This window comes from Ambystoma mexicanum, chromosome 2q (genome assembly GCF_040938575.1).
Source record: "Ambystoma mexicanum isolate Mex_15411 chromosome 2q, UKY_AmexF1_1, whole genome shotgun sequence".
Classification (NCBI taxonomy): domain Eukaryota; kingdom Metazoa; phylum Chordata; class Amphibia; order Caudata; family Ambystomatidae; genus Ambystoma; species Ambystoma mexicanum.
In genome coordinates, this window is record NC_090924.1 from 1,343,830,185 (window position 1) to 1,343,857,981 (window position 27,797).

General features: G+C 45.9%; 1 protein-coding gene across 1 annotated transcript in view; it reads left to right on the top strand.

Moving 5' to 3' along the window:
- The first annotated feature begins 1,068 nt into the window (after positions 1 to 1,068).
- Positions 1,069 to 27,797, top strand: part of STT3B (STT3 oligosaccharyltransferase complex catalytic subunit B) — an 872,418-nt gene continuing 845,689 nt past the window's right edge. Inside the window, exon 1 of the mRNA XM_069648801.1 lies at positions 1,069 to 1,675. Within this exon, the coding sequence (XP_069504902.1) occupies positions 1,437 to 1,675 (239 nt within the window). The 5' untranslated portion in view covers positions 1,069 to 1,436. The remainder of the gene's footprint in view (positions 1,676 to 27,797) is intronic.

The following is a 27,797-nucleotide window of genomic DNA, read 5'->3' on the forward strand; positions in this document are numbered from 1 at the left end:
CACAAAGGGCATCTGATTGAGTCTTTATTTTTGTGGGAATCCTGCCTGGCACATCTGCAAAAATACAATCACCACATTTCAAATATAAGTGCATAGTAAAGTGCTGCTCTCAAGTTTAAAACTTACAATGGGCTATACTTTCACCAATTTCATTTTCATATGCAAGCTGACTGTCCTGGTTTCAGAAATGGTTTCAGAAATGATTCTGGCACAAACACTTGCACTCGTGAGCTTAAAACAGGAAATAGCTGAAACTGAAAATAACAAAAACTACTATAACAAAAACAATGGCTGCTAAATTCAGCTACAAATTCCCGCCAACCGATATGCACTCCAGATGAGATAGTGTGGTCAGAGAGACTGCCACGCCTTTCATATGTACCACTGGACGTTCACCATGTCAATCTAAAGTCTTCCTTACACAGACCCTCCCACCTGACTGTCGAGCCACCAGTCGATTCCTCTTTCGACCTCTCTGCTGCCTCCACGTGCAATTGGAATCCGTGGTCTGTCGATCAAATGACAAAGGTCATTTTGATTGGCTTCCGCATTGGGCGTGGGGCGTTCCTAACGCCGAATATGGTCTTGTAAGCACTTCTGTGAACACCCCCCCTCAACGACATGTCGCTTTTTGACAGGCTGACAACGAGCGTTTCCTGATGCAGCTCAAGGCCCTCCTCCTTGTAGACATAGAAGACAGACCAATCACAAGCTCACGCCACAAATGAGTGGTAACACGGCGGCAGCCGTAGAACCAAACTGGCTTGCACGTGGAAAAGCTAAGCGCTGTATAGAAAAATAATTAAATCCCCAAAAAAATATAAAATAAAATGGGTGCACTAAACACATTTACAAGGCAATTTATATAGATTTGATCATTTTTATATATTAATCCAGTATCTCAACAAAAGAAATCCGAATTATGTAACATAATTCCGCAAAATATGTTTAATTAATCATTTATTTCTGTTTACTCGTGTTTCAATTGCGTAGATTTCCCAACGACACGGGCAACGAATCCCCTTCAAGATGGCTATTATCTAAACAAATTTGAACGTGGTCTACGTCATGCCTAGTCTCCTTTCCATACTGCCTTTCGTTGCGCGTGAGGCACTCCGTAGCCCTAGACTCCGCCTCTTTCCTCGCCCCCGTCTCCTGTCCGTGGAGATGTCATTTCTTGTCAACGGAGCGCTTGGCTCCTGTTCCCCGCCCTCACCCCTCTTCTCTGGCCTCATCTACGTGTGATGCTGAAGGCGAGCCGGCGGGGACAGAGCGCCGCGGCTGGAGAGAGTTCGTTCCGTGGGGGGACCCAGCGGCAGTTGGAGGACGCCCCGTGAGCGCGCTGAGGACTGTTGACGGGGGGGAAGCGGCTCGCACGCAGCGGAGGCTCCTGCTCCGGCGGCGGCGGGGGGCGTGCGCCGCTGCCCCGGGTCAGCATGACGGAGCAGGCGGCGCTGGAGGTCCGGCAGCAGAAGGGGGCTGTCGCCGCTAACTCCTCGGGCAGGGCCCCCGTGGGATCATCGGCGGGGGCCCTAGCCGGGGGCCTGTCGCAGCCTGCGGGCTGGCAGTCCCTGCTCTCCTTCACCATCCTCTTCCTGGCCTGGCTGGCCGGCTTCAGCTCCAGGCTCTTCGCCGTCATCCGCTTCGAGAGTATCATTCACGAGTTCGACCCCTGGTGAGTGCTGCGAGTTGACGGAGTGCTTGATGTGCAGGGGTGATAAGCGTGCTAGACTGGGGTCTGGCTGACAGCTAGAGGTGGCCTCGCGTCTGGGGGGTCTCCAGGAGAGGTGCCCGGAAGGGATCCTCTGGGGGCGGCTCTTTGAGATGACGGGGACTGACTGGTGCGGGCTCTGTGCCCGGGTCGAGGGTGGAACAGGTGTGGGAATGGTTCATTGGAGGGGCTGGGTATGGGCAGGTGAGCGGGAACAGGGGTTTTCTAGGGGGAACTGATGCATTGTCTAAAATGTGTATTACAGAGGCTTCTGTTTTTTTTTTCTCCATTGACATTACAAAACGCGTTGACAATTATGTCAGCTTTTCTACTTGTGCTATCACTATTGATTGGGAGCTGGGGTTTAAGGACATGTGGCCTATTGCTTGAGCAAAGTCGGTGATCGGACTAGGTCTTCATGGGAGAACCTGCTGCAGCTTCTGGGGAGAATGGTTACCATGCACTTCCCCCACGTATGAGCCAATACCATCCTCGAGAGACCTTATTATTTGCTACAGTGATGTGCACTTTGTTCAATGCTTTAGATTGGAGTTCTGGTTGGATAGCTGGCACTTAAATGTTGGCATTCGACTTGTAACTAGCCTGCTAATAAGTTCAGAGTTATTTGTAATCGTGTTTACAAGCTATAGGAGTCCAGCACGAAGGGCTATATAAAACCACGTTAATACTGAATTATCGTTTTAGTTTTAGGGAATTTAACGTTTATTTTGTAACATTCTTTCCTGTGTGTGAGATTCATTCCGTTCATTAGTGTTGGTCTTTTTTGCCGAACCTGAGAACTATAAAGTGCTACCTTGCTTTTGTTGTAAAGTGTTCTCTACTCATAGTTTTATTCGTTTTTTTTTTTACCCTCCCACTTTTTCTAAATTGTATTTAGGCCCTGTAATAGTACAAATGCTGTCCATTCATGTGCACGTCTTTGCGCAATATCTTCATTGTACTACCAACACAACAGACGTAACGGACTTCTGAGAGAAGGGCGTTGTTACGAGAAATCGAAGGACCTTTCAACAAAAGCATATGCTAGCAATGTTCTGTGAAAAACTGAGTAAAAAAAATAGTTCATTGGAGTGAGTACCCTGGACAGCTTTTGCTGGTTTATTATATAGCATAACGACTAGGATGATGCTGCTTTTGGTGTTGTCTGAGATGTGTACTACTTTTTGTTATAACTATAAGTAATTTTATATCGATTTCAATTTTTAACGTTAAACTTTTATTTTGTTTAGTCTTTCAAGCTGTGGGAGAAGCAGCATGCCTGGTGGTAGGGTTCGTTTGCAGGGGCCTCTCGGTTGGGGGATCTCATCGAAAGTAAAAGTTGAGAGGGCTCTGAGGGAGGTAACAGGTGGGTAAGTGGCTCAATGCGCTATCAGAGTACTTATTTTATTTTCTAGTAAAATCAGCAGGGTTTTTCTTTATAAACTACAAACAAAATTAATCCCACTCACTTGTCCCCACTCACCATGTCCGTTGCCAGCCACTACTTCTGCTGGCCCCGCCGTGCCTGGAACAAGATTTCCCGCCCTGCTCTCCACACCGCCACTGCATGGCATGAAAGGAAATGGGATTACCTCTCCAGCCTCCAAGCATTCTTTGCTAGCCTGCCATTTGGAAATGGCTTGAGGTGTTGGTGTTCTTTTCCCATCTCAAGGACTATTATTGCTCGCTCCGGCAACCTTTTTTTTTTTTGTTTTCCACAGCCATCCTTAGCTGTCCTTACTTTGATTGCGGCCATACCGGACTTACTTGTTTATAATGTAAAATTCCAATGTTGGTGAACATTTGATTTTCGAATACAGAGTTAAACATTAAGTTGCAAGCTACTAGCCTGGCATAAAGTCACTCACTACTTCGCATCTTTACTTCTATAAAGCACTCAGTCTTACTCGCCAAGATCCAATTATCACCAACCAATCCGGTAGTGTTCGAGTGCTCGTTTTTGAGGACTGGGGAATGTGTCTATCTGTAACCCACGAAGGGCAAATTAATTGATTCTGGATCTTGCATATTGTGCTATCTTATAATATATAATTATAGATGGGTAGTTATCGCCTACACATATATTTTCCACAAAGAGTTTCTGCATGACTGATAACCCAGCTTCACAAAGCAATAGGGCACTGTACATCAGTATGGTTTATTGGGATACATCAGGTGTTAAGAGAGGGACAGTCCTTGCTACATAACCTCTATTACTGGTCTACCACTTAAGGAAGCAGCATGTAATTAATGGGAACCTAAAACGGTATTGAAAGGGCAGGTGAAACTGGGGAAGGGTGGTATCTCTAGAGGGGTTTTAGAGAGGAATGCTGGACTGGGAGGTTTCAGGAGATTCTGGGGGAAATGTCTGTCTACCATTTTTGAGTTCTGTTCAGAGTTCTATTCAAAGGACTTCCCCTCCTACCTTGGCATAACCCACATTCAACTTTGCGCTGTTAAACAGTCTTGCCACTCCTCCAAGGAAACTGGACTCATTAGATAGTGTGTGCAGTTTGTGTAGACTACTGTAATGTGTTTGCACTAATGAAAGTAATGCAAATGCTCCGAGGAATCCAGAAGCACACTGCAAGTCTGTCTAAACCTAAAGGAACACAGCCTGCATCAGTACTGTTTTCAAAGGCCTCCACAGCTTTGTCAACAGGTTCGAGGTTCTCTGCTCAATGGCTCAGGCCTATTTGACAGAAGGTAAATTTTCGTAAAATGTTGGTGCTGCATGGATCACCATGCGTAATTATCCAGTATAGTCTCATCAAATGGGGCAAGTACATAGTAAAGCTACAAAGAGAGTGAGACTACAAATGTAGGGCCCACCTGACCTGCAGGCCTTTTTTTAATTTTTTTATAAAGAACTGCAAATTGTCATGTTTACAGTGGCTACTTCCCCTGTGCTCGCTATAACGGAACTAAGCAGTTGCAATTGAACAACTAAAAAAAAAAAAGAATCACCCTTGCGCTTTGAAAGTATACATCCCTCCTCATGACACACCTACTCATCGATTGTGAGCGAGATGGACGCATCTCTCTATATTGCTTGAACTTGCAACACATTCCTGTGGAACATGGACTACCAGTATGTTGCATAGTATCGCCTCGTTTCTACTAGGAAGAAAGCCTTATATACCTTTTCACTGTTCTACAGTTGGTAAAGGATTTTCCTCCCTTGCTAGATGTCAATTCCATATGTTTAGCATGATGTCTAACAACTTTAGTCCTCAGTTTCCATCCCCAAAACATTCTTTGCAAGCCCAACTCGTTATTATCTGTAATGGTAGATAACCTGCCTCGATCATATATCCACTTCTTCCAAATGCCACAGATGTACATCTGCGCATCTCACTTTATCGGATTTCTGACACAGGCATTGCAGCATTTGGAAATGTCTACTTGGCAGTGGTGCTTACTTTTGTCACATCAATCGGAAATTTGGAGGACATTGGCGTAGGAAATTCCTCTTGTGTAATGGTCAACTTTTTCTCCTACTACCCTAGCCCAGCCATAACCCTTACAGTTCCATAGGCTCAACCCCATCTCTCGTCAATGAAACCTCGGGCTATGACGCTAGCTGTCCACTTTTACAGTTTGCTTCACTCTTCTGATATCTACTTGTCCCAGAGGCATTTTTTTTCCCCCAGAACTTTTTCATCAGCAAACGTTTCTCTTTTTCAAGACTCTGCATTGTCGCTGAAAAAGGATGTCTTGGCACAGTGTCTTTCATTATTCTACCTCCATTACCCCCGCCCCCTCCTGCCCGGTCTGTCTTTTAGGCCTTCCTAGTTGCCAGCCTCAGCCATGTCTTTGTTTTGAATGGTACCAAACCCTAGTTCTTCCTGTACAGACTATGTTGTCAGCAGTCGTGCCAAGAAGTTCCAGGGTTTCTGCCCCATCCTCTGATGGATGTATTTTGTGTCTCTGTTGTCCGCCACCTTTTTACGCTCCCAATAGATCACCTAACCTTTGGAGCCAAAAGTGAGCACGTATCCATTAATGTTGGTCATTTAACTTTAGCACACGTATCTGTACTTCCATTTGTGACTATAGTGCATGAGTATCTATGTCCATGTCACAAAGTATGTCTAAATGATATCCATTCTTGGGGAGCGCTCTGCGTCTATGGTATCTATAATCCGAGCAACCGCAGCAGATACCTGTCTTTCTTTTACTATACATGGCAGCCGCCTTATATGCGAGAATAACGCACATCAGTGAGGCCGTTAAGAAGATGCATTTCAAGATAGATGAGAGAACTGTTTTAATGCCCAGATATTTATACTTATTATAATCTTTTCATTCCCAATTGTCCAATTGAAAGATGGTGGTTTTTCGTGTTGCAATTTTGGAATTCTTCTCAGGATGTTTGTTTACTTATGTTAATCGATAATTTGTTTTCTTGGGCAAAGATTCTTAACGCTTCTAGCTGCCTTGTAGTCTCATTGATGTCATATCCATTAATATTTATCTGCTTACAAAAGATGTGATATTCGATGGGCTCCAAGTTGGGTGGAAATGCTCCTACAGCGTCTATATGTTCTATTTCTTTGAAATAGAAGTTAGAGTAGCCGTAAGGACAAAACGTTGTCGCAATACTTTGTGTTAACAGTCCGCCGCGGGTTAACTTAACCTGTACTGTTATATGTTCAATTCTCGTAATGCTTGCAAAATATGCTTTTTACCTGCTTCTGAGCTTTTGCCACAGGATGTCTCTGGATATCGAATCAAAGGCTTGCTGGAATAATGAATGAATAGCGGTTGCTTGGAGGACCATGCTTGTTTTTTTTAGTGCTGTAATTACTAATAGATTAGTTGATGATCCGAGCCCTGGTACAAAACCAGGTTTAGGACAATTTTACCTAAACCCAAAAGTTCGAGCGCCCCCCCCCGTTCAATTTCCAGCATGTTATGTGGGGGAGTATATAAAACATTTATAGGGGTAAGATGGGTTTGTGGGGGGGTCTCCGCCCACATATATTTACGGGAAATTAAAAAAAAAAAGTCAAACTTTTGGGAAGTAGAACCTTTGGATTCGGTAAAATCACTTAGATTCACAAAACCAGACTGTGTTATGGTTATGCAACTATTCAGCAATCTAGCGAATATGTTTCCTGGTGTCAAGCAGTGCAATTGATCTATAGTTGGGAGTAAAATTACAATTGCCATTTATTGAAAATGGGAATTAATATTGAGTTTCCATGTAACTGGTAGTTTACATGTTCTCGGGACTTTATTTCATACCGAACTGAAGCCCATTCTTTGGGATTTTTTACTTCAGAATTATGTTTGATAGCACGCCTGGGCCAGGGGCTCCAGATATTGATCTGGATCAGCATATCGAGGTGATCTAAATTGAAGTTCATAATCGGACTAGAATCTGGAAGTAATTCGCTTTGTACTGGCTGAGAATGGTGAATAACCCATTTATTTTCTGGTATTCTGGTTTAGAAATAGAGTATGGTGTGCCGCTATTTGCTGCTTCATTCAATAACTTCCAGATTGTTGGGCTGTTTTTTTGTTGCTAGACATATCATTTGCTCATTAGAATTTTGGCGGTCAATTAATTTACATTTTTTAAAATACATTTCTATAAATTGTGCGGATATTTGCTGCTATGGTCTGTCGATAGTTTTATTTTTCTCAATTCCAATTTCATTTTGCTCCAGGCTTTTTGTATTATTGGATCAAACCATATTTATGCCAGAGGATTGGGCGTGTAGATTGGTAATTTATTTCAATGAAGAAGCTTAGGGTTTGAGTGTACACATAATCGGCGTTACTTGTTAGTAGATCTTTTACTTTGGTTTTTGATCACATGATTTTATTCTGATGCTCAGCTCACATATTGGAGTGTAGTACTGTTTCTTAGCTGAGATGTAACACCAGTTGAGGGTTAAAATATTGTGATCACTGTTGTCAGTGGATGATCTTGAAATCATTGACAAGTGTTATTGCTTCACTTGATATGAAGGCATAGTCGATAATTGCTGTGAATTGGTCTCGTTCCCATGTAGGTTTGGGTGGACACTCTGTATTGAAAGTCCCATTATGATGGTTTGGTTTCATTCCTGCGTTGGATCGAAATCTTTTGGATTTAGGTTGTTATTGGCTGTTTAAGCAGGCGATGTTAAGGTTGCCTGCTAATAGAACTATGTAGGGTATTTGATCGCTCGCAACCAAATCTAAGAAATCTTCAGTTTTGATTAGCACAGGGTTCCAATAGATGTTCAGAATGGGTAGGTGTGAGAATTTTGAGTCCAAGACGTCTTGTAGTATTAGTATTTTGCAAGTTGGATGCACAGGTTTGGTGTTACCCAAGGCTTTAGACTGACATTTATCTCTATTTTCATTTCAGTTAGTAGACCAGCACTCGGACAACCTTTAGGTTGTTTGATGTCCATGTTTCTTGTAGAATTATTATATCATAACAGTTGATATGGGAATTGAGCAAAGGATTTAAGTGTTTGAAAGCTCTGGTATTCCATATGACAGTATTTATTGATTTCTGGCTAATTCCTCTCTGGCATTAATAGTTTGAAGTGATTGGTTTGCTTTATTGCTTCATTAAGCCCAAGACCAGGTCATTTTCTGAGGCAGTGAGCCCGTTTTGTCAAAGTATACTGATCTTGCAATTTTTCCTGTTGGCCCTTTGCAGTTTATGATTAACAGCTCCAAGTTTCCATTTTGGGGTATAGATGTCTCTTTTGGTGATGTTGCATAGCATTCTTTTAGCTATTTGGCTCTGGTTGGGCCTGTTTTGTTTGCAGCATTCCTAATTTTGGAGCATATCTAAGTGGGCTAAAGCTTGTTTTTCGGCCGCCTTGCTTTTTTGACCTCTTGTGATTGTATCCTTAAATGAGATGTCCACGTTTCTATTTCTTTGTATATGTACATATTGAAAGTCATTTGAATCAATTTTCTTTAACGTAGGTATAGTTGCAAAAAGTTACCTGCGTCATTCTGTTGAGTTATGGATCGTGTCTTTTTCTATTTTCCATTTGTATAATTAATGTATCTTCTCGATGTATGGACTCATGACATTGTTCTGACATCTGATTGGTATTTGAGGCTCCCAGTCCTGGTATTAAGTCCTTATTTGTGTTTCTCTTATGCCTTTGTCTATGTTCTTGGGTGTCCCAAGTTGTGCTTTGACTTCTATCTTTTTGCCTTCTTTCACTCGTGAATCGAGTCGGTTGAATGATTAAATTTGATATTTCTGCTTTTGATTCGGTATGTGCTTGTTAAAGAGTACCGCTCTTTTGTGTTACATTCTTTTAAAATTATCATTGGGGTTTCCAGACCGATGTGAATGCATGGCAAATTATGATTTCATCCAATGGGTCATTGATGTCATTTTCTGGTTGGTTTGAGTAAGTAGGGACGTGTTTGAGTAAGTTTGCAAGTTTAAGAGTTCTTCCTCCTCTATGTCCTGGTAGTCATTCCTTTCAGTCTACAATCATCTTGAATTGTCACGATATTCGTTTTGTTTGTTGTGTCAATGTTCAGTTCTGGGTTGTCTTTTGTTTCGTAGTAGGCCGATTAGCAGGTTGTTTTGGTGGCAGCACAGTTGTTAAGGCGTCTATAAACGTTTTTGATTTACACTTTATTTCTTCTTCCGTCCCATTATTTTTTTTGTATTGGCTAGAGAAGGGATTCCTCTGTACCTTTCCACTTTTTGTGTGGTTTTTTGGAATACTCCGAAGACGTGTTCCTGAGGTTGAGGGGGGGGTGTATCGTAATTCGGCATCTACTGATATGTTGATTGGGTCCGCGTCATTGTTAGGACTTGTTCTCGGCATATCTGTTTTAGTTTCTTCTATTATTTCGTTCAGGCAGTAATTTCTGGCATCTATGCTCTCAAGTTTGTTCAACTTTGTTTATTAGTAATATTTGAAGTCGTTATTTGATTTGCGTTCCAGTCAATTTTATCGTTTAGGAGTAGATTAATTAGCTGCAATGTTGTTCATGATTTCGTAGACTTTTGGTTAGACTGTGCAATCCATTGCTCATAGCTTGCATGGTCAGGATATTGAGTGCTGGTGTTTAAAGCCAAATGACGGCCTTGGTGTCGGTTTAGCAAAACACACCCCGGTGGTGTTTGGAGAATTCTGGTACAATGTTGTTGGCGAGTTTGATATATTGGTTGTTCCTTGATTCGATTGGATCTAGCGTTCCGGGTACTAGTTGAGGAAATCGATTTGAACTCGGAAGATCATAATTTACATGGATTTTGTTTTGATTTTAAAACTTCCCCTCAGAATTGGATGTTAATAGAAGTTGTACAAAAATAGCAAGATTGGGTTCTTGCTCATGTCTTTCTTTCTCTTTTTGTACTGCTTGTGTATATAGAGCAGGATAATTGATACTTGAGTTACTGTTTATTTGAGCCTCGCAAACAAGAGAATCCAACGGTGGAGCTGCGATCTCGTTTTGGTGCAGGAAAGGTACTGTCGCGATGAGCAGACCAGATCGCCCCAGCCCAACAGCAGTGGAAACATTGGGGCACTTAAAGGACCCTTACTGGATCAAACCTCCAAGGAGGGCCACCTGGGCCCAGTCCTGGCGCCAGGTTCATGGAGCTAACCCCAAGGAAAACGCAGGTGTAGTCGGTCTGCCACTGGATGATTGACTTCTGTGCTAATTGCAGTTAAGGGCGTGGCTCTGAGCCATTAGCTTTTGCATTAGTCTGCAATCATGAGCGTGTCAGAACTTCTGGAACTCATTGCACCTTGCGAGTGGCAGGGCGTGGTTGACTATAAGCCCCACCCAAGCCCTAAGGCATACTTCACGTTATTCTGCAGTTAGCAGCGTAACGCTCTCCGAGGAACTCCTGCCAGCACTCTTCCACAAACCTGCAAAGAAAAGCCAGAGACCATCGGGCCTCGCATATACACCTGCTCTGACTTACATGCGCCTCCAGCAAAGTCCCGGTTGTTCGAGGGCTCCAGCTTTCATCGTTCGCCGGCACCTGCAGAAGCAAGGGAATGAAAACCAGGTGAATTGCTGAGCTCATTCATTGCGCTGTCACCACCGCGCATTACTCACCGCTTCCGTTGTCATCAATCAGATTCATTCATCACGCCGGCTCACAGGTACCTGGAAAAGAGAAAGAACATGTTATATCACGCAAACCGCACCGGAGCTCGACACAAGACTGGCCACCCTGACCCACTGGCTCAGCCGCTCACACGCGTTGCACCAAACCAACGCACACCAAGGTGGGCTTAGTGCCACAGCGGCGACACGAGCCACAACAGAGAAGAGCAGCAAAGGAGAACGCAACTGGACACGGACAACATACAATACAATGGATTACACAGACCATAACAAGCAGAGCAACGCAATCAAGGCTCAGGGAAGTAACGGGGTCCTACAGGACATTGCGCCCCTCCTGAGACTAAGCAGGAAGGAGAGCCCACGAACCAAATACACAAGGTGAGAGCCCCCGGAGTGGGGAACACGTGTGGAAGGAACAGGGTGGGTGTCACAGGTGGCAGGCACAGAGAGTCTAACTCGCCACCCTTTCCCCTATCGTAGGAGCTGACCCAAGGCCAGTCCAGGGAACAAAGGATGCACAGCGCCTCAAATCGTGGAAGCAGATACTCCACGCACCAGCGTCCGAAGTCCCAGCAGAGACAAGGTGAGCGTAAAAGGCATTTCATTTATAACTACACCAAGTTGCGACAGCTGGGCAAGCATTTTGAGGTCTGATCAACACCATGTGATGTTTCATTAGTTGACGGATTAATGGAGTTTTCACACATTCCGTAGTGGTCGAAGAGTTGATTGCGCCTGAAAGTTTCTTATATCGATAAGTTATTGATTTTGCACATTTTAGTAGTTTTTGGCTTTATACAAACCATTGGTGAAAGCGGTGGTGTCGCCGTGGTAGCTTTTTGAATTGGCGGGAGTAGTGTTTTCAATTATTCCCACTGCTGTAACTGGCATTGCAGTTTTCAGGGTGTAGAGCAGCATTGTGTAGCGGTCTCTGATTTTAGGTCATGTAGCAGGTTAACACGGACGAGAAAGGTAGCTGATTCAGAGAATGTGCGAGGGAGTGACGGCGAGTCTATCGACTGATCAGCTGTACAGCCGAACAGAACTCTCGTGCACGATCCCACGTTGTGCACGCAATACTGATTTTATGCTGTGAAGGATGGATGGGCGTGGTTTACAGTACCGCTGTGGAAAAGAGGACTAGTGGCTTAATATTTGGAATACAGGCAGCAGAAAGATAGTCGGACTAATCTAGCTTTGTGTTCTGCAGGGACATAAAGGCAACAATTGACGCTGGTTGTCAATGTGGATGTTTTGCAGAGCGAGCAGTCGGCACGTAACAAAGCCGTATCCAGCACGAGCAGAACTCGCTTGTGCACTCCATGTTGCCCTTCTACCTCCTGTGACTTAGTGGGATACTCTCCTTCTAGACAGAAGACTTGCAATCCTCTCCCTAGTATCCTCAAGAATCGACTACGGGAACAGCTTCTACCTTTTTGAATGGCTCACTAACAAACTCGACCAAAACACAGCTGCAAGGATACTCTTGAGCCTAAGAGACCATATCACTCAAGCCCTGAGAAGCCTAGCCTGGCTGCCAGTAAAAAAGCAGGTCACTTCAAAGCCCTCTGCATCACCCACAAATCGCAAGGAGCCAAATTCCTCCACGCCAACATCAACGGCTACCAACCAGGAAGAAACCTAAGCTCAAGCTCCTATCTCCAAAAAGAAACCATACACAAAGGTTGAATTGCCAATCAATGAAACTCTATGCAGAAGGAGATGAGATTGACAGAAGAACCTCACCTTCAGAAAACTACTGGAAACCTGACTATTCAAGTCAGTGACTAACATAAAACGGACACTGCTAGCAGTATATCCGGAGACCAGAGATAATCCAATGGCTGTACGAATTCTGGAACCAGCTAATAAAACAAACCGTACCAATCTCCTCTCCAGCATACCACACACGATCTAGCGGATCAGCCTCGCCTCACACAACCCACACACAAAAACGGATTCCCAGAAACAAACTCACTCTTCCAGACACAATAACCCCAATGCGCACATTGCCAACACCTATAAAGCCGACATGCACAGACACCAATTTCTCCTTGTTCTACACTCACCAACAGAAAAGCTCAACCTCTAGCCTACTCCCTCTTCCCTCACTAACCTACCCAACCCATTTTCTTACAGAAGCAAGAGTGCCTGGAGACCATACTAATGGTAACTTTGCACAGTATAAGTCAACCTAACCAACCTTATGCTCGCCCAACCTCCCTTTTGCCTTATTTTCTCCCCTCACCCCATCCCTTCTTTCTCTTTACTGTTCATATACAGGTTGTCTCTTCAAAACAATGCTATGGAATGTCATGCATTGGGATGCATTCCTATCAATGAGATGCTATAGCCTTGCGTTGAATGCAGGCACAATAATCCCTTCTATCTGTGTTAGGTAACTGCCCCCCACACCTCTAAACAAAGTGACAAGGCTACCTGCATATGTAAGGGATGTCTCCTATGTTAATTTGTTGACCTTTCACTGTGTAGTCTGCAGTTGATTAAATATGTTGCTTGGATATTGCAATATTCCCAGTAAGGCCGCTACTACTAAATCATGCACCAAGTCATTAGTTCCTGGCCAGAAATGGGAATGGTCCCAGACTTGTTGCTAAATTTGCAGGTGCTTCCTTGAAGCCACTGGCCTATTACATACAGTCCACGTGCCCTCGGCATGCAAGCAGGTACGTGATTACATATTAGCATATGTAATCCAATCGATTGCTCAGAGTAAAGCCAGATAACTACTGTTATTGAATGCTTTCTGGTTTCAAAAGCTGACAAACAATGCAATATCCAGGAAAGTTTACTTTCATTAAGTGCCAAGGACAAGCATACTCGTCCTTTTTACATACACTTCAATACTAGCCTGGCACTAAACGTCCTCTCCCTACTGCAATATCCAATTTAACTATCTCCAGAAGAAAGCTAAAACATAGAAAAATGCTTCACTTATGTTCTTATAGAGATCATTTACGTGTACATGACACTTAATGCATGCTCATGTACAAGCCATTCTAGTTTAACGTTTGCGGTTAAAACGCTTAATTTATGAAGAAAATTATTGCAACACAAAATAAATTTAATGTATTAACTCAGCTTGCTATTTATGTACTTTTAAAGTACTTTATGTATTTAAGTTTTATCCACCACCAAAACTAAGCCTTATAGACCTTGGGAGGAGTCATTATCACTTTGGATAATGACCTTTCTCCAACTTAAAACTTGGTGGCAGGTCATTAACCTGCGATAATGACTCCCAGCCTTCTCTGTCTAGAAGGCTATATTATTGTTTCATGATAGATTTAATTTGTAATGTGAATGACTTGTACGTTGTGTTAAGTTAGGATAATACTTAGTTTGGGCTTGGTGTTGGTACCTTTTTAGTATTCCCAATGTTTGTAGGCTTTACCTTTTTTTTTTTTTTATTAGTGATAACCTTGATCAGTCAGAATGGTGATTGTAGACATGATGCTGAATGTCAGTTTGCCTGGTAAAGGCGAGTGAGTTGTGCAGACCGCTTTGTTGTTTCCACTTGTTTCTGACTAGTCACAAACTTTCTGGTTGAAGTGGCGGCGTTATGTCGTTTGATGCAGCGATGCGTGTTGGTGGGTTGTAAGGAAGCTGTTGGCTTCTGCAGTGTTTCCTCTCGCGTCCTGATTTTGGTACATCAGGCTCGTCATTCAAGTGTGCATGTGTATCTAACTCCATGATATTTATGTACAGTGGAAGTTTCCTGTTCTGTACCCGTGCGAGTCCCTTATTTTGGCCTTCTGTGTTTAAACTATTGCAAGTTGGCAGCTGTTTTACAAGGGCATTGTATTTTATTTTTTTACTCTTGGGTCTTTCAGGGCACCTGATTTGTTTGAACAGCAAAAGCCCTCTGATTTGGGAAGTGCATGGAGAGCACGAAGCAGTGATGTGTCTAGTCTGCCACCAACGTTTCGGAGCATGTTACTTTTATAGCTTGTGCATATCGCGAAACCTGGCACCCGTCAGGAATTTGTTGTCCCGAGCAGCGCTGCTCAATGGGCCGGATCTTGCAGGGCCAGAGATCCGGCATCGTATGCCTCCCTGGTTCTTGAACCTGGGCTGCCTCGGCCGTGACCAGGCTTTAGCGAACTGCCCCAGCTTCGCCAAAGGGAGCTGGGCTCTGTGCTCTAATCTGCTCTGCTCCTTTCCTCAGCCGCCGTTCACGAGTTTGCAGGTTCTGTTTCCCCAGCCTGCCAGTTTTTTCTACTGGCCTGAAAGGGACACCGCGGTAATCCATGGGTCATGAGTATCACTGGGGTGGGGGCCATCACTTATTCTTTTCCAAATGTGCATCTTAAACTTTCATAGAAAAAACTCAAAGATGTTGCTTAAACTGGTTTGAATTTTTTTTTTTTTTTATCGGTTTACCACACTAATACCCTGTAATTTTTGTGCCCCCTTCCTTTGTGTTTTATCACGTTATGTTTATAAAGATGTTATGATTATCAAACTGCGTATTCACATACATGCTTCTGTTGTGCTGACGGGAAATTAAACTGTGGGTTTATGGCTGCCAACTTTCTTTTTTTGATAACATTTTATTGATTTTATAAACCTACAAATTAACAACAAGTAATACGATTACACCAATCGGGCATACAAGCATTCTCTAAGCACGGTTCTCCATACACATTTCAAATAACAAAAGGTTCTTCATATAGTAGGTTTTGGGGCTTCCAGTTTATACATAGTGCAGGTGGGTCTCAGAGGGACTCCAAACATCTATCAAGTCTATTCATGAGTTCTCAACATTTTATGTGTCCTCCCATTTTTGCCAGATCTTGCGTGCTTTCCCTGGGCATCCTTTGGTAGTGTATATTCTTGTTTCCATTTGCACACAGATATCTACGTCCGTTATCCATTGTTCATATTGTGGGCATGAGGGAGAGCCCCATAGTTGGGCCAGGTTCCTCTTTACGAGCCCTGTGGTCGTTGCCAGCATGAGTTTCTCAAATCGGGATATATCGAAGTCTTCATCCATCCCGAGTAATAGCAGTTTGGGGTCCATAGGTATTCGTTGGCTCATGACCGATGATAATCTGTCACAGCATTTCTGCCAAAAGATCTGGATTTGTGGACACTCCCATAAGGTCCCTCTCGCCTGTTGGCATCTTAGACAGTTGGGATCCGTTGCTCTCCCCCACTGATGTAAGGCCTCTCTTGGGTAGTATACCCTATGTAGGATTTTAAGTTGAATCAGTCTGATTCTAGCCGATATGGCGACTTCCCTTGGATACATGAGTGCTTTGGTCCATTCTTCCGGTTGTATTGGTCCCACATCTCTTTCCCATTTTGCTTTCAAGTCTGTAAGTTCCGTTGTAGCGAAGGAGGCTATTGCATTGTACATTATGGAGGTTATTTTACTATCAATACGCTCTACCACAATGTTCCTCTCAATTGGTGTGCAGTCTGAAATGTTCAGTGGGTCTATCGCATATGTGGTAAGTGCATGACGCATCTGTCTGTAATGGAAGTGTTCTGTGGAAGATAGCTTGAATTTGTCTCTCAGGGTCTAAATGGTATTATCACTCCAGCTTGCATTATATCTGCTAGCCTTGTTATCCCAGCTACTTCCCAAGTTGCCCATTTCGGAAGTTTACCAAGCTCCGGTAGGTGCCTATTCCGCCATAGGGGCTGTGCCAGTGTGAGCTTTCCTTCCCAACCTAGATGCTTGTGTGCGTCTATCCATATTTGCGTTCTATGTACTGTAGTTGTGTTGGGGATCGTGCGTGTCCTGCTTTGGTAGAGGGTCTCTAGTGGGGTGAGCCCTGTTCTCATCTGGCTATCCTCTGTGTGGTAATTCAGGGTTGTTGTGAAGGATGTCATTTATTATTGGCACCTGGGCTGCCCAGTAGTATGTTTGCAGGTGGGGAAGTCCTATACCTCCTTCCCATACGGAGCGTTGTAGGGTTTTTAGTGCAATTCGGGGGTGCCCTCCTCCCCACAGCAGCTTCCTGAGAATCTTGTCTATTTTATGGAATTCAATTTTGGGTATATAGAGTGGAGCGTTCTGGATGATGTATAGAAATCGTGGTAGAGCCAGCATCTTAAACATTGCCGCCCTTCCTAATCGGGTAAGAGGGAGGGTCATCCAGTGTTTCACATCGTTTGCGAATCTATCTCTAATTGGGTGTAGGTTTTGGGATACATAGAGCGTGAGGTCCGTCGTAACCTGTACCCCAGGATACTTGAACTGCCCAGTTTCTATTTTGTATGGGCAGTTATGTAGAACTGTTGCATCAATTCCTTTAATCTGGAATAGAATGGATTTACTATAGTTTACCCATAGTCCACTAAATGCTCCATATCTATTTAGTATGTGGGTGACGATGGGATATTACATTGATGGATCACTCAGTTAGATCAGTAGATCATCAGCATCTTCCCAGTCCTGGGCCCATTGGAACCCTTTCCACAGCTGTGATCCTCTCAGCGTTATTGCAAGGGGTTCAATTGCCAGTGCGAATAGCATCGCAGAGAGGGGGCAGCCCTGTCTGGTCCCTTTACCCAAGTTAATGCTACGTGAGGGCCATCCATTCACCCTTATCTCAGCTGTAGGTGCATCGTATAGCAGCTTGACCCAACCTATGAATTGTTCACCCAGCCCCATTCTACCCATGATGTTCCACAAGGCCTCCCAGTGGACTGAATCAAAGGCTTTCTCGAAGTCAATTGTGAGGAGTGCTAGTGAATCCTGCAGTGTTGGGGTCTTTTCAATAGCGGCGTGCAGCCTATGAATGTTCATTCGTGTTGATCTCTGCGGCATGAAGCCACATTGATCTGGGTGGATAAGAGTGTTTATTACTGTCTGGAGCCTGTTAGCCAGTACCTTGGCTAGTATTTTGGCTTCTATGTTTATAAGTGAAATCGGCCTGTAGGAGCTGCATGCGTCTGACTGTTTGCCTTCCTTGTGTATCACCACTATAGTGGTCTTTCTTAAATCCGGGGGCAGGATTCCTCTTCCTTTGGCACAGGAACATTTTACGCATGTGTTGTACTATTTGTCCACTGCCGATCTTTTTCCACGTCTCTACTGGGAAGCCGTTAGGTCCTGGGGTTTTCCCATTTTGGAGTTGGGATAGGGCTGTTGATAGTTCTTATTCTTATTCTGTGATTTCTGTTTCTAGACTCATTCTTTGCATATCGTTTAAATGTGGGATTGTGAGTGTATCTAGAATGCTGGGATCTATCGGAGTCGTCGGGGGGGGGGGGGGGGGTTAGTGCCTCATAGTACGCAGCGAAGGTTTCAGCGATGTCTGGATCAGTCGAGGTCCGTTCTGCATTTATGGTGGTTATGCATCTTATCTGGCGTTGCCCCTCATCTCTCTTCTCCAACCACGCCAACATCTTGCTGGCTTTGTCTCCAGTCTTATATAGTCTAGTGCGCATGGCTCTGTGTGCTTGTTTCGCACAGGTGAGTGTGATGTTATGCAATTTCTTTTGTGCCACTTGCAGGGTTCTGTTGTCATCTGATGCACCCGTGTTTATATATTGCATTTCGGCATTTCTCACCTCTGTTTTAGCGTCTTCAACCTCTTTCCTGTGGGTTTTTTTTTGTGTGCTGCTGTCCAACTCAGTATTTCACCTCTCAAAGTTGCCTTATATGCTTCCCATATGGTTCTTTCATCGTTTATCGAGTCTTGATGTAGGTCGAAATATGAAGCGGTAGATTCCTGGATCTTTTCTACCAGCTCTGGGAATCCTAGATAATATGTATTTAGTCGCCATGTCGGTGGGGACAGGGGTCTTTCTGTTTCAAGTAGGATCATTAACTGGGAGTGGTCTGATATCCCCCGGGGCTGTAGAGTTGCCTCAGTTACCTTGTGTATGTCTTCGCCGGGGAGGAAGAAATAGTCCAGTCTAGACAACGATGCGTGTGCACCTGAGTGGAAAGAGTATTGTCTTTCTGTTGGATGAAAATCTCTCCATGCATCCTTCAGTCCCATTGCCGTTGCGAAGGTGGCTATTTTGGTTGGTATCGCTGGGTTTCTCCCCCTTATGTGTGTGCGGTCCTTATTGACATCCATTACTTCGTTGAAATCTCCACCTATTACTAGTAATATCTGCAGTATTATTGGCTATGATCGGTGTGATGTCGTCGCGTAGAGTTGTTATAAGCGCAGGGGGAGCATAGACCGCCAGTATGGCAATGGTTTGGTTCCATAGTGTTCCTTGTATGAGGACAAATCTTCCTCCAGTATCCTGGAATATACTGTATTTCAATAGGGATTCTCTTATTTATTAGTATTAACACACCTCTCGAGCCCATTGAAAAGCCTGCATGTATTGCTGTACGGTATTTGGTTCTCTTGAAAAATTGGCATCTTGTGCCAGCCAGGTGTGTCTCGGTAAGTAGTACCATGTCTGGATTATGACGATTCAGGTATTGTTACCAGTCTTCTCTTAATACTGTTTCCCAGGCCATTAACATTCCACGTCATGAGAGTAAGCTTTTTGGTGTTTGGTCCAGTCACACTCATTCCTTGTCGTGTGTGATTCTGTGTCAGTGGTCGCAGTTTAGACGAGAGGAGTCCTGCGCTGTGACTGTTTGGGCTGCCCTGGTATCCTTTCAACTCAAAGTGCATGTCCAAGCCGTGCTTTTCCTGCTGCCAACAAATAACGTGAGGAAGTCCCAACTCTCCCCCCTCCCCATACTCCTTCCCCCCAACTGAAGCATCTGTCGCCCACACAACCAAACTTAATCAAACTGTTGAACTTGGGGTGTCTCTTGTCACTGTGGCGTTGGAGGTGCCGCGGTGGAGACTCTGGGTTTTCTTTTCGCCGCCGTGGATTGGAGATGCCACGATGGATGATTGCGAGCTATCTTCTTTGCCGTTTGCAATCGAGGGGGGGGGAGTGTGTGTGGTGTGGCTTATTGTAGCCGCCAGCCGTTCTGTGCCGTATTTGTTTCCAGCTTGTGCCTCCGTTTATCCACTTGCGGAATGTGTTTCTATGCAGATGCCTGTTGATTGTATTTAATCATCTCCGTTCTGTGGTATTTCTTCCATTTGTTGCTGTGGCGGCTCATTTGGCGGTCTGTTTGGCCGGGTTCTGTTTCTCCGGTTTTCTTGCCGTCTCCATGGGCCCCAGTCACCTTCTAGGTTGCGTTCTGCCCAGCTCCATGCCTCTTTAGGGTCTGTGAAGTGCACCGTTGTGCCCTTATGGTATATTTTCATCTGTGCCGGAAATAGCAAACCATTTCACATTCAGCCCTTGTAGCCGCTTCTTAAGAGGGTCAAAGGTTTGCCTTGCTCTTTGCACTTATCTAGTAATGTCAGGGAAGAAGGCTATCTTGGAGGCGTTATGTCATGGTCCCTTTCGTCCTTGCCATGTGGAGTATCGCATCTCGATCCCTGTAGTTTAGGATTTTGGCTATCACTGTTCGTGGTGGTGTTCCGGGGATTGGTCTGCCAGTTGGTATCCGGTGTGCCCGCTCAATTGAAAAGAAATTTGAGAGGGATTTGGGAGCAAATAGGTCAGCGAGCCATTGTTCGAGGAACAGCTCCATGCTATGTCCCTCTGTTTTTTCGGGCAGGCCGAGGATTCGAATATTATTCCTTCTCGATCGGCCTTCTCCTTCCTCCACCCTCTCCTCCAGTGCTTTGATGCGGTCTAGTGCAGTATTCATTTGTTGACTCATGCTGCTTATCTTGTCTTCCGTCACTGATAAGCACGTTTCTGCCTCCCCTGTTCGAGACGATAGTTTCTGGAGATCATGACGCAGCAAGGAGACCTCTGTACAGATGCTGTCCATTTTGACTTCCATGGCGGTTCGAGAATTGGAGATGGCGTTCATCACGTCTCTAAGGGATATGTCGTCCCCAGGCTCTGGTGATTCGTCCGTTTTATTCTGATCCGTAGGCGGTGCAGGGGTAGACGTCGTGTATTGCTCCATTGTATTCTGGGTGCCAGTTTTCTTGATCCTTTCTTTGCCCATTTCTGGCGTGATATATTTGGCTCTTGTGAGGTTCTGGTGTGCAGATTGTTACGAGGCAGCTCGGGTTATCAGATTAGTTGCCCTGCTATATTGGTGGGGCAGCTCAGTGAAACAGATTTGTCACTTCAGTGGCGCAGCGTTGCAATCTCGTTCCAGTACAGTTTCAGTGTGACCCACTGCCAGTGCCGTTTGTGCGATATATTTCCTTGTATCAATCCCTCTCCACTTGGTCTCGTCTCGGGGAGTCCTGTATCTTTGCATGCCCTGGTGCCCAGAGATTGGAGTGTAATGGTTGGGTTGACCCACTGTATGTGGGGCCTGATACTAGGCGCCTCCACCTTTCATTCCAGTCTTTCAGGGGGTGCCCTCTCTGTTCACGAGTGAGAATGTTGTCTTGCAAGGGGACACTTTTCGCCTCGATTACCTTGCCCTCTGCAAGCTGTACTGTGGTCTTGGGCACTTGCCTGCGTTGTGGAGAATATTGGTCTGCTCACTGTGCCCTTGCACCTCTCCCCCTTGGTTATTGGGCGAACCGGGTGGTTCTTGCCTGTTCCCCTCCGGGCGCGCGTGGGTTCACAGCGCATGGTTTTCCCCCGGATATTCTTGGCAGTAGGTCGGGCTTTGGAAGTCAGGGGGGCGGATGCGGGCAGTCGGACAATCAGTCCGGGGTGCCGTCTGCTGTGCCTCGGTGGTTCAGGAGATCGTGACGGCCCCCCCTTCTCCTTATCGGTCCTTCCCTGCGCTGCACTCCAGGTTCTCCTCGTGACCGCAGCGGTCGCTGCTGCTGGTGGCAGGTGCTCTACGGGGGACCGGAGCGCCCGCACGGTCCTCGGCCTGCCGCGTGTTAGGCGTGCGTGCTCGCCGGATGGAGGTAGGTCTCCTAAGGTACGCTGGTGCTGTGGGCCTCGGGGAAGCCGGGATGTCGTCCCGCAGGATGGCTAGCCCAATGAGGGCCACGGGGGGGAAGGGATGTGCTTGTTCCTTTCGGTCTGCAACGAGTGTCAGAGTCGGAGCGGCTGACTTTCCCAGGCGAAGGTTGGCGCTGTTTCCGTCGGATCTGTGGGCTAGGTCTCTCCCAGTTTTATACGGATTATCTTCGGCGTCCGTGAGAGGCAGCACCTGTATTTCTAGCTTGTATCGCCGTCTGCCATTTTGGTTTCGTTTTAGCGCCGACTGCTTCCCTTTTCAGATGTAGATATCTTGGGATAGACGCTTCCGATTCAGCTCCAGTTACAGATGGTGTTCCTACTGGGTTTCCGCCACCTTTGAGGAACCTTTTTAGGAATATATTTGTCCAAATTCCCAGGATATTTCAGGATGTGGCTGGCGGCTTCAGGAGCTCTACGGGCTCACGTCTTCATCGGTCGCCAGCTGGCCACGCCCCCCGGCTGCCAACTTTTGATTTTCACTACAGCGGTAGAAATACGCCCCATAAAATCTAGACTCCTCCATGCTAACTAGTTATGCGACCCCCATCGCTTGTTTCATGTCTTTGTAATTTATGCTGCTTGTTTATTACAATGCATTCTTGTTGTGTTGTAAAGCGCTTTGGTGTAAAGCGCTATATAAACCTAATAAATACAAATACACCTACCTCCACCCTGAATATAAGCAAGTGACCAGCCCAACCCATCCACTGGCCAAACACACCACACTCTGGTTCATTCAAATATCATGCATTTTTGTTTTGTTCCCCTTCCCGGTGAACCTGGTTACGGCTTAGTCGGCAGGCCGCGAACCCACAAACCAGTTTTAACTTTTGCTCAAATCTGGGGAAAGGCGTCGGGTGTTCACATGTCATGTATGTAGCCAGTAATGTCTGAAGGGTCCTATGGATACAGATTGGTGAAACAGTGTGGATTGTATAAGTAACACTGCTTCGCCAAGCCACAAACACGTTTTGACTTTGTATGTATATTTTTTGCAAACAGTCATTTGATTAACAACCAGTTTGTAGCAACAGTCACTAAACCTGCTGAGCTTCCCTGATGCCCTGCTACTGTAGACCGTGTCTATAGATCCCTTAAGGTACTAAAAATCACTGCACTACAAACAGTATTTTGGGTGCACCCTTACCTTGGAAGGTAATATACCGGTTGCATAAATCTGTATTTTATAGGAAGTTTACTTGCAATGCTTGGAAGGCGGCCTGGTGAATGTCATTAAGTTGCTGGGCGCACATTTGCTCTAAATTTCATCCTCCCGTTGTGAAGTACTATTCTATTTATTTTTTGTTTAACACTGGGCCTAAGTTTGATCTTCAAGCTTATACCCCACTTGGTTTTCAGGATAGTTATTTACTATGTAAATTACTCTCATTTAGTGTCTCTGTATTGAAATGCATGCTGTAGATATCTAGAAACACATAGTGGCTTCGGCTCTTAATAACTGTACTTGGAAGACGCCTGATAAATGCTTCCCCATTAATGAGCTCGGGGTGAATGAGAAAAGTAACCTCACCTCTACAGTTTTGTTTTTGGGAGCACTTTTATGCATGCCATTAACCATGGCACAAATCACACCAGCACCAAGTATTTGGCGTAACCTGTCTTGGGAAAGTTTTTATTGCCTGAACTACACTTCAATAAAAAATGCACAATCTTTAGGCAGCTTGGCGAAGTGTTTCCAAAATGTGCTTTATTCCAGATTCCTCTTGATTCTATGCTTTGTAATAACAGCATGCACCTGAATGGGTGAAGATATTAACCATAGAAGTGCTTGCTGGGCCCTATTGTGATGCGACCATGTAATGGCTATACTCCCTTCCCTCCATACTTTTGGGACATTCTGCCCTTCGGGACAGGACCGGAGCACACTTTTGTCCATTTAATTTTACGCGGAGCCACCGCACGTGACCATAGACCCGTCGTCCTGAGGTCTGCCCCGCACATTGCCCTTCAGTCCTTTGCTCCACGCGGTCGGGATTGGCGCACTAATCACGATTATTTCTTTTTTTTTCTTCCCTTGTCCTTGGTTCCACAGTCCTTTCTCCAGTCTATGCCGGAGCGTCTGGGATTCGTGTCCTGTTCACTGTGCAAAAGTCATTTCGCAAGGACGGATCCCCACTCTTTGCCTGGAGTGTTTAGGCCCGGAACACCGTTGGGATTCCTGCTTCTTCTGCATTCAAGCGTTGTCTTGTCAGTTGGGTGGAGGTGTTTCAACACGTTCCTCCACCACATTTTACAGCAGTTCATTGAAGCAAAAAGGAAATGGCCTGTAAGTCTGTTCCTTTTTAGGGCACTCCGGCCAGGGGGGTCCTTCCCGGCGTCTTCTGGGTCTGGGAGGGGGTCAAGTGGCTTTATTACCAGGGATCTCCCTGTGGTGTCCCGAAAGGGATCTAATCAGTGCTCCACACTTTTCCTCCAAGGACCCCTTTAAAGGGGCTGCCAAAACCGGATCTTCATCCGAGGTTCCCCTTTTCAGGGGATAAAGTTAGGCCCAGTACCTCTGGGGCTGCGGTCACCAGGGTCCTTCCCGAGGTATCCAAATATGGAACTAAGTACTGAGTCTCACCTCGCGGTCCCTCTCAAAGTAAGCGTACCAGGGTTATCCCTGAGGTTCCCCTTCTTGGGCTATATCTAAGACCAGCAAGATTGAGGGGCTCCTTTGATGGTTCTGGCTTCAGGGTGACTCTCTAAGCCTTACCACACTCTGGTATGTGGTGGAACCAATACTGCTGAGGGGGGGGGGGGGGAAGATGTCAGTTAAGTACCGGCTCTGCCGAGTTTCCTTCACTTGGGACAAATTCATCAGCAGTCTCTAGAGTGTCTTGAGAAACACTCTAGATCGACTAGCACCGGCTCTGCCGAGGTGCCTTGTCGCAAAGCTAAAATGGAACATAAGACCACAGTCTCGCCTGTGGTGACCACGGCCCGACGCCTGTGATGTAGTTCGCCTCAGGCGTTGAAAAAATGGCGGTCCAACTGCCGCAGTCCACAGTGGCCATTTTGACTACCTCTTACACCAACGTTCACCACGGCTGGTGCTGAGGGGCCTGTTTTTTGGGGCAGAGCATCCTTTTCCACATTTTGTGGATAATAAGAACCCGTTATGCCCTCCAATGGATTGGCGTGCTTGGACTCCGCTGCCGCATACAGTGTTGCTCCCTCCTACGTCCGCGCTTTTGATTTATGTGGATCCAGTTGGTGTGGGAACATCCTGGCAACCATCCTTGTTTTCTTGGAGGCATGCTCCTTCCGAGCAGCCTCTTCTGACTCCAGCGCCTAGACCTTCGTCTGAGCGGGTTTCTTATTTTTAATTGGTATTTTTTTTAATTTTTGTTAGGCAAGTTTCCGACGCTTATGTATTCTGATCCCATGAAGGCGTACTTTAATGATTTATTAAAGGAAATGTATCGTAAGCCGCTTGAACCTGCTCCGGCAATCCCCAGGGAGGTCCCGCTAGTGCCACCTCCTCCACCACTTCTTGTGGGGCCTCCTACTCTTTCCCTTGTGGAAGACTCCTTTTGTGCAGTCAACTGTGCCTTTGGGGCTTGAGTCGCCACGTGCGGTGGGGTCAGACTTCTGCTCCTGCCTCATTGGATGCGGACCAGGACAGTGATACCCCGCTCTAATAGAGGTTTTCACGATCGGGTTGTGGGTATGATGGCATTGCTAGACATCCCAATACCCGAGCTCCCAACTCCACAAGAAGGGGTACTTTCTAGAGCCTTCACTTTGACACAGCAGTGCGCCGGCCTGTTCCTTTAGAAGGACGTCCTTGCTGAGTCCCGTAAGGTCTTGGGGGGGGGGGGGGGGGGGGGGGGGGCTTATGGTCGGAGTAGACCTCTCCCGCCAAGCGTGGCTGCATGCTATAAAGTCTTTGAAGGAAGTTCAGGACAATGTGCTTGATCTCCCCTTAAAGGGTAAAGAACTGTTCCACTCCTCCACACATGAAGAACTCGCAAAAACCAAGGCAAGCGCTCAAACTGCCAAGTCATTGTCGGTCCTTGCGAAAACCCAAGCAAAGGCACCTTCTCCTCAGAGATCGTGGTCTCAAACGAGGTCCTTCTCTGGTTTCAGAGGCTTTCAGGAACGCTGTATGTGCCCCACAGAGGCTTCAGCCGGTGGTCCCGCCGTAAACGGCAACAGCAAGGTTGCCGGTTTTTCGTCTGCCAGCAGCCTTTTCAGCAACGGGTGGTCTCCTAGCCGATTAAAACACATATTTTCAATCATTCGCATGCGACTCCGGTGGGTGGACAAATTTCGTCTCCTGGAGGCGTGGCAGATCATCAGAGAAGACAGATGGGTTTTGTCGTTGCTTGGGTGGGCGTCTGCTTACCCCCTCCCCTCCCGTACCCCACCATCTCCTCTCCTCTCCAGCAGACTGGGTACCTTCCCTCAGAGCCGTGGTACAGAAGCTTCTAGAACTCAGAGCAGTGGAACCTGATCCCTTGCAGGGGCAAGGGGAGGGCTATTACTACTGTCTGTTTACAGTGCACAAACCCAACCAGACTGGCCTGCGCACTATCCTCGACCTCGAAGTTCAATCTTTCTACCCCAAGAGAAATTAAAGATGATCACGCCTTGCCAGATCAAGTCCTCTCTCCGGAAGGGCGATTGGCTCAGCGTGGTAGACCTTCAGGATGCATACATGCACATTCTGATCTGGAGCCGTTTGGTCTCAGCTCAGCAGTGCGTGTCTTTACGAATATGTCTGTCATTGCAGCGGCGGTGGGGAGGTTAGCATCGAAGTCGCCTTCAAAGAGGGAGAAAAAGACCAGCGCAAAAAAGTCAAACCGAGGGGTCGATCAAGGCACTCTTAATCTTCCTCTCTTAATCTTCCTCTAAGAAGGCAAGGAAGATGTCATAGGTCTCCTTCAACCTCGAGTGATTCCTCCAGAGGTATTCGGATGCCCTACGAAATCCTATTCTCCTGCAAAGTAGGACGCATTTCGTAGTGAGATGTTGCACATTTCCGAGAATGCGGCCTCGACTCCCACTCCCGCCTTGAAATGAAAGCAAAAGAGCCATGCTCCGGTCTCTCGGAGTAAGAAAGACAAAGGGAAGTCTAAGGCTAAAACGTCAAAGTCTGTGTCGCATCAAGGTTCTCAATCCGACGCGAAGTCGAGAGTGTCGACAACAGTCCAACTATGGTTCTGACAAAAAAGCACAAAGCGTCTGAGTCGGAGCTGTCGACAATTAAGTAGCCGAGTAAACCGGTGCCATTTTCGAAGCCGTCTTCTTAAACTACTTCGACATTGTCAAAGCCATTGACTGTACAAGACAAGGAAGGTTTGTAAGCCTTTACCTAAAAAAAGACTTAAGTCTGTCTGAGGAAGACCAACCTTCTGATGGTTTACCCCTCCGACTGTTCACCTTTTTCTCTACAGTTTGGCACCCCCAATGTGCCAGAACCTATTTCTGACAAATCCACACTAAGCTTTGTATGATCATCTCCAGTCAGCTAGTGGCTTGGATATCTCGCCAGAATTAGTTTGCCAGACCTGGCCCCTCTTAGCATGCAGACGACTCCTACAGAAAACTGATGGCAACGGTCATTGAGTTTATGGGATTGCGTTTGAACAAGATGACATGACTGTCCTCTTGGACCAGGGTCCTCAGACCAGATTTGACCATTCCACATGGTTCTACAGAAAAACGTCTGCTAATTGGGAGACCCCGGAAACTGCAGCTACTACTTTCCAAAGTAGTACAGACCTTACAGCAGTGACCCGGAATACCACCAAGCATCCCATTCCTGAAAGCTTGGCAGTTCAGGCGACTACATCAACCAGTCAGCTTATCCTTCCACCCCTCAGCCCCTGACGGGGATAAGAGGGTAGATGCCTGGGCCCGTAACTTTTTCACTGCAGGTAGTATTGCTTTGAAATCCACTAATGTGACTTGCACTTTATCTAGATTTACGCTTACCCTGTGGGACTGTGTTGCTATGGCGGCGGAACACATCCCGGAGGTCGAAGAGACTGCTTCCTGGGGATCATTCTAGGATCCCTAGAAATGGTGCGGCCCAAGACTGCAATCGTTATTCTTGAATCCGGGGGCATTCCCACAAGATATGAAAGAAGGTGCCCTCTTGCAGACAGCG